The sequence below is a fragment of the Lasioglossum baleicum genome, chromosome 6 (assembly GCF_051020765.1).
Source record: "Lasioglossum baleicum chromosome 6, iyLasBale1, whole genome shotgun sequence".
NCBI classification, from domain to species: Eukaryota; Metazoa; Arthropoda; class Insecta; order Hymenoptera; family Halictidae; genus Lasioglossum; species Lasioglossum baleicum.
Genome location: NC_134934.1, coordinates 14872512 through 14885208, shown reverse-complemented (window position 1 = coordinate 14885208; position 12697 = coordinate 14872512). Strand labels below are relative to the sequence as shown.

Below are 12697 nucleotides of genomic sequence, written 5' to 3'. Positions count from 1 at the left end.
GTTTATTATATTTCCTGTAACGTAGAGTGATACTCGCCAAACCGCAATGTCCGATTATAAAGAGACCAGGCAGGACATTTACGACCGCATTGGAAAAAAGCGTTTTCCGCCGTGCACATCCGACAGCGGTACAGTTCTTGTAGCTAGCAAAAATGAAAGTGATCACCGTGTGTTTACTAATTGTTAATTTAACATTGTGGTACGTTGAGTGCGCGCCACCGAAGGATGACGATATTTTTGCAGACGATATGACAGGTACGAAAAAAAACATTATTATGCAAATCGTCATATTTGTGAAACAAGTCAGGGCAGAAGTTTAGTATGGTAACAACGCCTGCGGTGCTGGGGATTAGGCGTGTATGTTGAGGGAGGAGGAGGGTAATACGAAACCGAAAGAATTATTGTGCGGAAATGAACGGTTGCCGAGATATTTATTGTATTACCCTCCTCCCCCGTCACCGTACACGCCTAATCTCCACCACCACAGGCGTTGTCACCATACTAAACCGCCGCCCAAGTCAGAAATAAAATGAATAGAAACAATCAAACGAATTTCTTGACAGGATGCACTGGGACGCGAATGAAGATCAGCGCTTCGATGAAGGAAGCAAAGTGCATGCCAAGGAAAAGTCTCGTGACGTTAACGCCAAAAATAGGAATCTCCTACATTCCTAATGTGGTATCGGTGAACAGATGCGGAGGTTTTTGTGCTAATAATTTATCCTGCATGCCTACGGAAACCATATTGCGGGACTTTGTAGTTAGAAGTACTCGCAACGTTCCGCGCGAAGCCATGAAGTGCCATCGCGTTTACGTCAAAGAACACTTGCGATGCAAGTAAGACAAAGTATTATATTTGACTCGCTATCTAACTTCTCAGTTTTTGGTCAAAAAATATTCTTCGCTGTGTAAATGAAGATTGGAGAGCATTCGAGTAATATCTGTTGACATCAGATGCAGGTGCAAGGTGATGAAAGAGCACTGCAACGAACAACAATGGTACAACGAGAACAAATGCGCGTGCGAATGCGTGGATCATTTGAAGGAGTTCGCGTGCGATCTTCAAAAGAACATGGTCTGGCAACCGGAGAAGTGCAAATGCACTTGCGTTAAGCCGGAAGAAGAGTGCTCCACCGGGTTAGAATGGATCCCTTCCCTGTGCAAGTAGGTACAAGGTCACGTGGCATCGTGGACAAGCGGTTAACAACGTTTTCTTTGTGCTTCAGGTGTGCCAAGGTGATGTGAAGAAGCGTGAATCGATTCTTGAGACGCCGTAAAACAATGTGGAACACAATTCTAATAATTTAAAGAACTATGAAGTTCGATAGAATACGATTTTTTGGTTACCATTGAAAATCAACTTGCTGTTTTTCTTGCAGATAGCCTATTCGATTAATTATCACATAGAATTTAAGTGGTTAAATAAAATTATACTGCGCTTACGTGTGTCAGAAATTTATTAGTACATCCAACAGTTCTATGAAAATCTATCACGGCAGTCCCCAACATCCTCACATAGCTTCCACCGAAGCGGTTTCAACATTGTTTAAATAATCGCCGAAATTGACCCAGGTGTGGTCCCAGAGCACTGGATTCGCTCTGTTATCCCAAGGTAGGTTCCCAGGTTGAATTGCTGTCGCGTTTAGCTTCTTCAGCTCTGTCTGCAAGTGACTGACAATGGTTGGCAATCTGGAACATCGGGAGAAAGAAGATCCAAAGTAATCAGAGATGTGTTAAAAAAGAGAGAAGTGTTGAAAAACATTTTTGAAAATATTCAGCCTCTTTGTCACTTACTTGGCAGCGAGGTTGGCGTTCTCGCAAGGATCGTCAATTACGTTGAATAGACACGGAGCCTCCAGAGGCTTGCAGCGTGGCACAGTCTCAGTTTTAGGCGAACATTCGATCATCACTTCCGAACGTAGTTTCCGAACCTCGTCAGCTTTCAGGTTCAAACCGACGCTAACTGCTGCTCTTCCTGCTGTGCTCCCTATCACTCCTCCTACATCGTAAATCGTGTCTCTGCCCGATGGCCCGTACCAGCCGTCCCAGTTTCCAGCATAAGTAGTCCCTGTCAAAGAAAAATCAAAAACATCGATGAAGCTTCACTGTCGTCAAGGTAAATTGAAAGATGCAACTCCCTACCCTGTACCAGCTTCCACTGGCCAACGGTGATGGCAGAAACGCCAAAGATGTCATCGATATTATGAAGGACAGTGCTCCGAGGACCCTGAGTGTTGTCTCTGAGGGCCTCCCACATGTCGAAGCCATCGATATCGTGCAAATTCGATTGATTGCCTCCGGTAGCAGATAGCAGGGTCGGTAGCCAATCACTGACGTGGAAGTATGTCTTGCTAACCGCCCCGTGGTGCTTCAACCACTTGGCTGACCATATCAGACCGGCTCCCCTAACACCGCCTATCAGAGACACGTTCAGGTTTTGCAAATCAATTTAATTTCACCGTTCGCGTGTGTCTATAAGTAAACATACAGTAAAAATAAGTCGTAAAAAAGTATAACATTTTTTCGTTTGATGCTTCGTTTACGAGAAAATCGAATTTAAAGTTCCGCCAGGTTCGCGTGCTTTAGTATATGCACAAAGCAGAATTGGTTGATCATGGTCAGACGCGTCAGACGATTCCTATGCAATAGCATATGTATTCGCTGTATTTTCAAACTCGATTTTCTCGAAAACGGAGCGTCAAATAAAAAAATGTTACAGTAAAGTCGCGTTTACTGTCCGCGATCGGGTACGCGATCACTGTCCAGTGCTTACTGAGGGTGGATTTATAGTGGAGCTGCGAGCATCGATGATAGCGGCGCGGTGAAAAGAAACCAACATACGTGACAACATTTCGACACATACTAATGAAAAAGTACATATGTATTTTCTTTGTTTTTCTTTTTTCTTCACCGCACAGCTCACCTCGCTGCTCCACTATAAATCCACCCTAAGCCCCGTTTCACACTTGAGCGGACCGTCCGCGCTCCAATCATCGATTGTAATAATATTTCGATGTGTAGTAATCACCGTTTACTAAACGCTGATTTGATCGCAGACTTGCTCCAACTTTAATTTCGGGTACCCAAATATTGCAAACTTGCGGGACCCCGACTCCGATCCAACCCGACTGCCATTTCGGGTACCCGAACTTTGTAAACTTTCGGGATCCCGACTCGACCCGACCCAATCATTGCCCGACTTGATCCGAGGCTCGCACACCCGTAGTAATTAAATTTCGTAATTCAATTACAATGTATTTAAATTAGCACAACTCTGTAAATAAGTAATTTCCTTTCGATTGAGATGCACTTACCTTCCCAAAGAGTGTTCTTCCCACCCTTAAGCGGCCAATTCGAAGCGGCGTTTAGGTTGAAACCTGAGGGAGGACCGCCGTTATCCGTGGAGAATATGATTATGCTGTTTTGCAGCATCCCCTTTTTGCGCAGCGCGTCCACCACCCGGCCAACTGACTCGTCTAACGTTGTCAGCATACCTGAAATCCTCGTACTCATTATTTTCTATAAAATAAATATTTCGAAAAGAGGGAAAAGACGATTAGAATAATGGTCGCAAATTTTTCGAACTACTGTTTGCTCACCGGCGTAGCGTCTGCGACTGTAATCAGATATGTCGTTGAACTTTGCGACCTTGTCATCGGGGGCTGGCAGAGGGTTGTAGGGATTCCCAGAGTGCACTGCAGCGTGAGCAAGGTAGAGGAACATGGGACGACTAACATTGTGAGCGTTGATCACATTCTCAGCCTCCTTGGTGAAAATGTCTGTGGAATATTGACCATGAAGGTCCCAAGCTGGGTCCAAGCCTCTTCTCATGTCCAGACCCCAGTAAGGCTATGTTCAAATTTAAAAAAATAGTATTTTCATTAATATCATGAATTCTTTATAATTTTCGTTAATTTATTCACTCACAGACTCAACGGCGGAGTGGTCGAAATAATCATGATGGCCGCTCCAGAAGCCTAGATGAGAATCGAATCCTCTGTAAGTCGGTGTGTACTGTTTCGTATAAAATCCCAAGTGCCATTTTCCGACTATGTGTGTACTGTAACCGACCTCGCTAAGGTATTGAGGAAGAAGTTTTTCCTTGAGAGGAAGTCCTCTTGGCTCGGCACACTTCAAAACCTATTATATCAAAATTTCTATAATCATGTAATTAGCAGAGGAGGTGGAACAATATCGTACATTTTAATCTACCGAATGATTTGTGTTGCGTAAGGTGAGAAAGCCAAAGGTCGGCTTTCTCCATTCTTACGGCGCGCCGAGAAGAGAAAATATTGCGCGCCGAAAGTTATGGGAAATGCGAAGAAGAAAACAATGTACAGTGGTCTGCAATAATTTGCGCACGCGAGAGGCAGTAAGGAAAATGTTTGTTTAGAACAAGAACCCAAATCCACGTTATTAACAGTGTAAATCGGTGGACCGATTAAACGTTTGCACAGTAAATCGTCCAACAAAGACCACGAGCTGCCAGAACCATTAATCGCCCTATGAAATGCGCAACGCTCACAAAAGGCGATAACAAAAGCATAATCGACGATGTGTCGTTCATATTCTCAAACAGTGCTCGTTAGGCCGTTATTAGACTAGGCCACTGGTGGACAACTTGGTGGCGCAACTTGGTGGCGCCACCGAATTGAAGAGCTTTTATGAATCGGTAACTGGTGGTACCACCAAGCGTTCATTCCCGCTGTCGATGTAACGCTGTGTCGTGTTCTTATGTATTTTACGATAAATGTGGTGGTAATTTGAACGTCAATTGTTCATGTTTTCGCGATGCTGGTGGCGCAACTTGGTGGCTTTGTCTAATAGGCTACATTCAAATCAATACCCCGGCTGGTGGCGGCGCCACCAAATGTTGCCCGGCCGGTTGCCGATGCCGTCCACCAGATCGGCAACTATATTTGGTGGCTCCACCAGTTACCGTAGTCTAATAGGTTACATTTGTTTCAATGCCCCACGACGTGCTGAGCCACTGGTGGCGCAACCGAGTTGCGCGAGAAAAAATTTAAAAAATTTAGAATCTAGAGAGATTGGGAAGAATCTAAAATTCTAAAGAATTTGAGAATCGAGCCTCAAGTTACAATTCAGATTAGATTAGATTAAATTAGATCAGAAGCCTCTAACTGTTACCGTTTCCATTTTTCACGTCGTTGAATTGCATTCACCTACCCCGTGTTGCATTCCAGTATGAATGGGATGCTTGCCAGTCATTATAGCACTCCGTGACGGCGTGCAGATCGGGCTGACATAATACCGGTCCAGGATAAGTCCAGAGTATGCGAGTGCGTCGATGTTTGGCGTTGGAATCTGTCCGGAACCATGAAACCCGACGTCGTTCCATCCCTGCGAATTTCTTCAATTTGAAAATCTACATTCGACTCGCTGCACATGTTTATACAATTATCAAATTACTGGGCTGCGATCAACGTTGTACCTAAACGGTGCTGCAAACACTTTCGAATCCGGTATAAAATTCTGGATAATGTTAATCCATGCTCTACTAACAATAATACCTTTAATCGGCTCCACAAAGGTTGCGCTTCCTTGGAAGTAAAAGTGATTGTTAAGGAACAATTCTCAAGGGAAAACATAATTGGTTGCATAAGAATTTTTATACTTGGATGACCTACATTTTGTAATTTCTATTGTTTAAAAACAGAATTGGTTTTATGAGAACGTCTATTCTTCAAAGACAGTGTTGGTCCAATCGAACAGCTATTCTTTAAAAGCAGAATTGGTTTTATGAGAATCATTCAGCATCGACCACGTCCCCAAAACCACAACAGCAGAGTTGTGCTAATTCAAATACATTGTAATTGAATTACATTGTACTTTATATACACAGTATTTGAATTACATTGTAATTGTAGAATACAATATTATGGGATTACTTTGTAATTATAATTCGTGAAGTAATTCAATTGTAATTCAACACACTGCTATAAATAAATAATATCGACTGTTGCAACAGCGTCTCACCAAATCATCCGCCAAGATGAAAACAACATGCGGTTGATCAGCGGCTCTCGCGCGCCGACTGGTTATCAAAACGATCAGCGATAACCACTGAACAATTTCCCGTGCTCCAATCATCCTGAAGAATCTGCAACCTCAGGATAATCTCCTTCGAACGACTTTCCTCTCGCAACTATTGTTCTCGTTCATTTAACGCTCAAACACCAGCGAGTTTCTCACGTACACTTTCTCGAATTTGTTTCGCGATCACCGAACTTCTTACTAAGATTTCCAGACTGTTTTAGCGTGATTACTTCATTGGAAGTTAGAATAACGCGAGGATTCCTTTCGCTGGTCGACAAAATCGGCTCGAGAGACGAGCACTGGGGCCAGCGGCCGGTGCTCAACTGTCATGGTCTTGTCTTCTTTTATGGTGGGGGCGACGCTGTTCACTGTGTTGCTCGTTTGACGGACCGTCTACGCTTCGCCGACGAGATACCGATGAGTTCGGTCGTTGACGCCGTGAAATTTGAATCTAATTAGCGACCACACGGTCGAGAACCTGCCGTGGACGCCGATGGTACACGCGACGCCATCTTGTCGCTGGCACGGCATTCTGCACGGCTTTTAACCCTGAAGTGATCATTAAACAAGAAGAAACTCTTCAGAAATAGAAGAGGGGATCATCTGTCCAGATATTTGAATTAATTTTCACGCTAATATATTTTCTACAGAAAATTTCGTTGGTCTTATCTCATTTATGACAAGACAGCGGAACTTTATGCAAAATAAGCGTTTTCAATAAAAATTGAAACAAACTGGAGTGAAATAGAAATTTATTTTCTTTCCGAATACATTTATAATATTTTAAATGGTGCCAATTTCTTATTAATTTCTGTCATAAATGCATAAAATCCGCAGCCTGTTTATATGAAGACTGATAACACTGTCCAACAAATTTCAACTTTTTTTATGTTCCCAACATACCGTTGGGTGGATCTTATAGAGTTTTTCGTGCTGATTCCGAATCTGCCCGTAATTTTTCCCTTAATAATTTCCTTAATGATTTTGAAAAAAAAAACGTATTTTTCAAATTTGAACAAATATTGTGCTGTTGATATTGAATTGGTCTTTACAGCAAAAGATTCTGTAGAATTTCCCGATTACAGTGATATCCAATATTAATACATTATGATTGTTTAAACATGTTTAAACAAGCATTAAAGACGGATTTTATTGCATCGTGTAACTGATCGAAAAATACATTCAGATATGTATAATAACATGACATTGATCTTGATCTGAAGGTAAAACTTTAATTTTCGAAGATCAAGGTCATTTCAAGGTCGTGTTATTATAATATCTAATGTATTTTTCGGTCAGTTACACGATGCAATTAAAAACAAATATAGTTATGTATCAAAAAACATCGTTGACCTTGATAAAAAAAATGACCTTCTGAAAAAGATATTCTTGCCAGATATTTGGTCAGTTGACACCATGCAGATTACGTAACAAATATTTTTTGCATCACAATAACCTGAAGAGATATTTAGGTAGCCTTATACTTAATCGGATCACCCTGTATAGAAAGCTCTTGGTATGGTCGTGATTAGACTGCGGAACTTTATGCAAAATAAGAAATGTCTACGTCGATTCCAAGACACAGAGGTTACATAAAAATTTCTTTCTCGTTTTAATTATTTTATCAAACTGAGACTAATACGTTGATGTTTTTAAATTTTTTAAATATATGTCCACTGCTTTAAATTGTACGTACCAATTTTTGTTATAAATGCATAAAATCCGCAGTGTAATCATGATTGACACTGTTAAACAGCGTGAAAATGGCAAGTATTATCTGCCTACAGGAATCAAAATAGGGATCAGTCGATTTAGATTGCTATCCGAGTTAATGGACACTGTGTAAAAGGGATGAGACATCATTTTACGAAAGGGCCGATCACTATGTATGAAAATGACTGTCATCTTTCTCCCGTATAAAAAGGATGAACATTGAGTACAGGTTTTAGTGTCCACCTTGGTCATCGCTCCAGCCGATGTTTCATGTATGCTTAATAATGAAGTCGAGTGCAAACGTACTGGAAAATAAGCGAAAGCTTTCAAGCCATAGTTCAGTTAGTTATCAGAATTGAGTCTCATTGTCGTCACTTGACATAGTGCAGCGCAGGGCAACGACAACTCAATTTGCTCCATCAAGTTCAAGACAAAATTAGCCGGGCACTTTGCATTCGAGACAGGTTGCGTTAATTCTGCGAATTAACATAACCAGTTTTCGAGAGACCTATACATATACATAGTCAAGGAAAACGGGGAAAACATGTCTGGCCGCGCTTGGAGTATTGTTTCGACGACCGTCACGTTGATGATTAACGCGACGACCGACTGCAAGATCACTTATGATCACTTGATGGAGAAAACGGTATGCTAATCATAGCAAATCTGTGGATTTCAATGTGAAAGTATATTCCTTGTTTGTAATGTAGGCTATGTTCTAGCTGATAATTGTGTTAGCAGCTTTGTGTCATTTAACCCACTGCAGTGGGAGCTATTTTAACTTGAAAATTCAACATTTCTTCCGGCCTAGAATATTTCCATGCTACATGATTTTTTAATAATGTGAACAATATTGCGAATAATAGTGCAGCAATTTTTAGAGCTGTCTCCGAGTCACCCCTCGACTGCTAAGAGTTAACAATAATTTATTGATTTAACTCGTCTAATTTTTAATCAATATTATTTGACCTTTTTACTAATTTTACACTGGATGGACGACATTCAAGATGAAGCGATGATATTTATGAGTTAACCGTTTGCAGTCGGAGCTATTTTAACTCGAAAATTCAACATTTCTTTTTTTGTCATTTTTATAGATTTAAATGTGTAATTGATTAGATTAAATACCAACATATTTAGTAATGTAAACAATATTGTGACTGAGGGTCAAGATTTAATTGAGAGTCTTCTTTCTTCATTCTTAGATGACGATTATCCAAACTTGCACATTCTTCAGCAAACACGACGCTCTTCTGCTAGCAGGAGAATACGATGAGTTCCTCAAGAAGCCAACCTTGAAAAACTTACCGGTTGCCCTAATCGCAGAATCAGAGTTCTCAGCATTCGATCTATTCACTCTGAGCAGATACTCATTCGCAGTATTCAAACAGTTCCATTTCCTGCATCTACTATGGAAACTAAACCAGTTTCTAGTTGTTGCTTCCACGCAGCCGTTACTGAGACTGCTCCTGCAAAGGATAAAGGACTCTACCTGGTCGAATGCTAGTGGTTACTATGTTCTGATAGACAAGAAGACAGAGATCTATGGATGTGCGAATGCTTATCGATTTCTTTGGGCTGCTTGGGAATATGATCTTGTCTCTACAATCTTCCTGTGCATCGATCCTACTGATGGCTTGATGATCTATACTTATAATCCTTATTCTAGCAAAGCTCCTGTTGGCTGGATCAAGGATGGACAGTTTAGGGGACGGGCTGGACATCCTTGGGTGCTTTTCAGGAGAAAATACCGTGATGGTAATTCATTTTTTATTATTTGTTACTTGACTTTTTGATCATTTTTTGGTGGCCCTTATAGTCTCTCGATCTGTTCCAAATTTTTTTATAGGGCAGATGTAACATCGGGTTACGTGTACAAAAATGTTCAACATCGTAATTTCATTTATAACGTTTCAAGAATTGTCCCTGCTTTCAAGAGATCATACTGTAAAATTGATGAATAGACTGTGGATTTTCTGCACTTATGACAAAAATGGACACATACAATTTAGCGCAGTGGACATGTGAAAAATATTTATAGACATCAATATATTAGTTTCAGCTTAATAGGATGATTAAAAGAACAATACAATTTTTATTTGGCTCCTGTATCCTGCAATTGGTACGAACAATTTTTATTTTTCATAAAAATCCGCAGACTATTGATAAATCATACTGTCATAGGACAGATTTAACATTGAGTTACATGTATTTACAAAAATTTTCAACATCGTCCTTCCATTTACAACGTTTTAAAAAGTGTCCTGCTTTCACGAAATCATTCTGTAAGATTGATGAATCAACTGTAATAGGACAGATTTAACATTGAGTTACATGTACAAAAAATTTCAACATCGTCCTTTCGTTTACAACGTTTCACACATTGTCCCTGCTTTCACACTGTCGTAAATTCAGCCTTGATTCCAGGTCCAAGGATGTGCGAGGGTCTGTGGTTCGACAAAACGACGGATCTAAATGGGTACGAGGTCAGGCTGAACGCGATCGAGTTTAAACCCCACCTAAGCATAGATCCCGATAAGCAAGGTCTGGACAGATTCACCGGCGACAACAGCGAGATCGTGAAAATAGTATTCGACAAGCTGAACGTGACCTTGAACGTGGACGTGCATAATGGCACCGCTTACGAGCTCGGCGGTGTCGGGTCTCACGGGAACATAGTGGGAATGCTGGCCGATGTGGCCAATGGCGAGGTGGACATGGGCATGAACGTGAGAAGCTTGCACGCGATGTGGAAAATCGGGTGCGAGTTTGTTTCCATTACTTTGCACAATGAAAGGTCTCTTCCTCTCCCTTTCACGTACGATAACTCTGAAATGGTACTCTAGAGTTTTTTTAAAAATTCAGTAGATATTTAACACTAAACCTACCAATACCGGTTAAAATGACCGGTTCCAGCTCTTTTTTTAACAGTTAGAAAAATAATAAAACTGATTTCATAAGAAACGATTGTATAGATATCTTTAGTAGTGCACGATTACAATAGGAGCCGCACAAAGTCTAAATAAAATCAATCTTGACATTTTTGTAATGGAACATATGTGTGTAACAGTTAGTTTTAAGGCTCGGTAGGTATAGTGTCAATGAACTGAGATTTTGCAATGGAAAAATTAGTAAAAGTTGTACACAATATGTGTCATCAGATAAGGTGATCGTTTAAACGATGAGTCCATTGATTTGTTCACTTTTTGTTTCATGTTTATGTGAATGAATGTTGTAGTTGACCAAAGGAATAGTTGAAAAAATTGGAAGGTCCCTTCCTCTCCCTTTGACGCCATAGACAAAATTAAGTGACGTGTCTTGTACGATAACTCTGAAATGGTACTCTAGAATTTTTCTAAAAATTCTGTAGATATTTAATGAACTGAAACTTGGCAATGGAAAAATTAGTAAAAGTTGTACACCGTATGTGCTATAAGATAAGGTGCTCGTTCAAACGATGAGTCCTTTAATTTTGTCACTTTTTATTTTGCTTTTATTAAAATGAATGTTGTAGTTGACCAAAGGAATAGTTGAAAAAATTGAGAATCCATGCGCACGTGTGTTTAGGCAAACCTACCCTCACGGACAAGACGGTCTGTGCGTGATCACGCAACGATCAGGCCAAATATCCGAGTACATCAAGATCCTGTCTTTCATGTCGCCGGAAGTGATCGCAGGGAACGTCATAGTCTTCCTGATCGCGCTATTAGTACTCGCTAAGCACGAAGGTGTCCAATCAGCGAGTTTAAACCTAATTCGCATGCTGACTTGCGTGTCTATGCGTCGAATGCCGCAACGTTCTGCCTTCAGGATTTTCTTCAGCAACGTTTTCCTGCTGTTTCTCATAATAAACGCGTTGCTACAAAGCCATTGGGCTTCGTTGCTGACTGTTCCTGTCTCTCGACGCAACATTAGAACCGCGGAGGACCTCAAGGTAGCAAAATCCTTTCACGTTTTGCACTCCAAATTCACCCTTTCGCAAATCAATTACAACCATTTACAAATAAAATATTTTTCGGTAAGTTTTTGTAAAAAAATTCAAGGAATTTAAAATTTTATTATATTTACTGCAAACATGTACAGGTTTTGCACTCCAAATTCACCCTTTCGCAAATCAAATACAAGAAATGAAAAGAAGCTGTCACTCGGGCAATTTTCAAGATTTTGCAACCGAAAAATTCCTCCAATTACTACAACAAATGCACTATTAATTCAGCTAATTGTTTCAAATCACCCACTGATTTCCCCAGAAAAAATGCTTAAACATTTCTTCAGATCGTCGACCAATGACCGCTGAATTGTTTCTTGGAGCAACTGATTGTAAATTTTTAGAGGTTCGTTTGAATGTTACACAGGCTTCAAACTACAAGATATACGGATCCAGGTTCCTCTCGGAGTACATATACGATCCAGATATTCGATCACGTTTCCTCGGTGTCGATTATTATCATGAGTGCAAGGAGAAGGTTCTTCGGTCACGACACTCTGCTTGTTTGGACGATTGTCTTCACCTGTACGTGGGACTGAACGAGGAGGTTCTGCACCGATCAAAGAGGGTACAACAAAGTGTACAGGTGTACGCGACCCGAGAAAATTGGCCGTTGTTTAACCGCGTGTCGGATCTGATACGAGGCGCCGTCGAGGCTGGCCTGGTCAAGATGTGGAGGAAGCGAAACCTGAGAAAGATAGTCCTCAAGTGGAAACGGAAGCGGTTGAACGATAAGAGGCAGTTCAGGACGCTGAAAGTCAAGCACATCACGTTCAGCTTCTGCATACTAGCGATCGGACACTCTTGCGCCGCTGCGGTTTTCGTCGGAGAGATTATCGTCGCGCGATATCGGAGCTGGAAAGAGGAAAGGAAATATTCTAGAAGACTCCATTGAGAGACTAGATCCTTTAGAAAAAGTACTTTAGAAGTACTTTAGTA

General features: G+C 40.9%; 3 protein-coding genes across 3 annotated transcripts; 2 read left to right on the top strand and 1 right to left on the bottom strand.

Moving 5' to 3' along the window:
* Nucleotides 1–113: 113 nt before the first annotated feature.
* On the top strand, nt 114–5362 carry LOC143209716 (vascular endothelial growth factor A-A-like). The gene is made up of 4 exons (XM_076425771.1): nt 114–255; nt 564–837; nt 955–1164; nt 1227–5362. The coding sequence occupies exons 1-4, from the start codon at nt 153–155 to the stop codon at nt 1243–1245; spliced, it is 606 nt and encodes a 201-aa protein (XP_076281886.1). The 5' UTR covers nt 114–152; the 3' UTR covers nt 1246–5362.
* Nucleotides 1440–6482, bottom strand: LOC143209714 (arylsulfatase B). Its single transcript, XM_076425767.1, has 8 exons — nt 5998–6482; nt 5188–5361; nt 3928–4140; nt 3600–3849; nt 3315–3494; nt 2143–2415; nt 1795–2068; nt 1440–1689 (listed from the first exon to the last, which is right to left on the bottom strand). The coding sequence occupies exons 1-8, from the start codon at nt 6109–6111 to the stop codon at nt 1512–1514; spliced, it is 1656 nt and encodes a 551-aa protein (XP_076281882.1). The 5' UTR covers nt 6112–6482; the 3' UTR covers nt 1440–1511.
* Nucleotides 6483–7309: 827 nt separating this feature from the next.
* On the top strand, nt 7310–12656 carry LOC143209712 (uncharacterized). Its single transcript, XM_076425758.1, has 5 exons — nt 7310–8416; nt 8976–9528; nt 10198–10531; nt 11338–11704; nt 12126–12656. Exons 1-5 carry the CDS (start codon nt 8315–8317, stop codon nt 12651–12653), a joined length of 1884 nt encoding a protein of 627 aa, XP_076281873.1. The 5' UTR covers nt 7310–8314; the 3' UTR covers nt 12654–12656.
* The last annotated feature ends 41 nt before the right edge of the window (nt 12657–12697 follow it).

Bases quoted from the DNA above. Each gene is read 5' to 3' on its own strand.
- LOC143209716 (XM_076425771.1), top strand. From the start codon at position 153: ATGAAAGTGATCACCGTGTGTTTACTAATTGTTAATTTAACATTGTGG. The intron at 256-563 runs GTACGAAAAAAA...ATTTCTTGACAG, and splicing joins TTTTGCAGACGATATGACAG to GATGCACTGGGACGCGAATG. The intron at 838-954 runs GTAAGACAAAGT...TGTTGACATCAG, and splicing joins AAAGAACACTTGCGATGCAA to ATGCAGGTGCAAGGTGATGA.
- LOC143209714 (XM_076425767.1), bottom strand. From the start codon at position 6,111: ATGATTGGAGCACGGGAAATTGTTCAGTGGTTATCGCTGATCGTTTTG. The intron at 5,362-5,997 runs GTGAGACGCTGT...AGAAATTCGCAG, and splicing joins TCATCTTGGCGGATGATTTG to GGATGGAACGACGTCGGGTT. The intron at 2,416-3,314 runs GTAAGTGCATCT...TGTCTCTGATAG, and splicing joins GAAGAACACTCTTTGGGAAG to GCGGTGTTAGGGGAGCCGGT.
- LOC143209712 (XM_076425758.1), top strand. From the start codon at position 8,315: ATGTCTGGCCGCGCTTGGAGTATTGTTTCGACGACCGTCACGTTGATG. The intron at 9,529-10,197 runs GTAATTCATTTT...CCTTGATTCCAG, and splicing joins CAGGAGAAAATACCGTGATG to GTCCAAGGATGTGCGAGGGT. The intron at 10,532-11,337 runs GTGCGAGTTTGT...ACGTGTGTTTAG, and splicing joins CACGCGATGTGGAAAATCGG to GCAAACCTACCCTCACGGAC.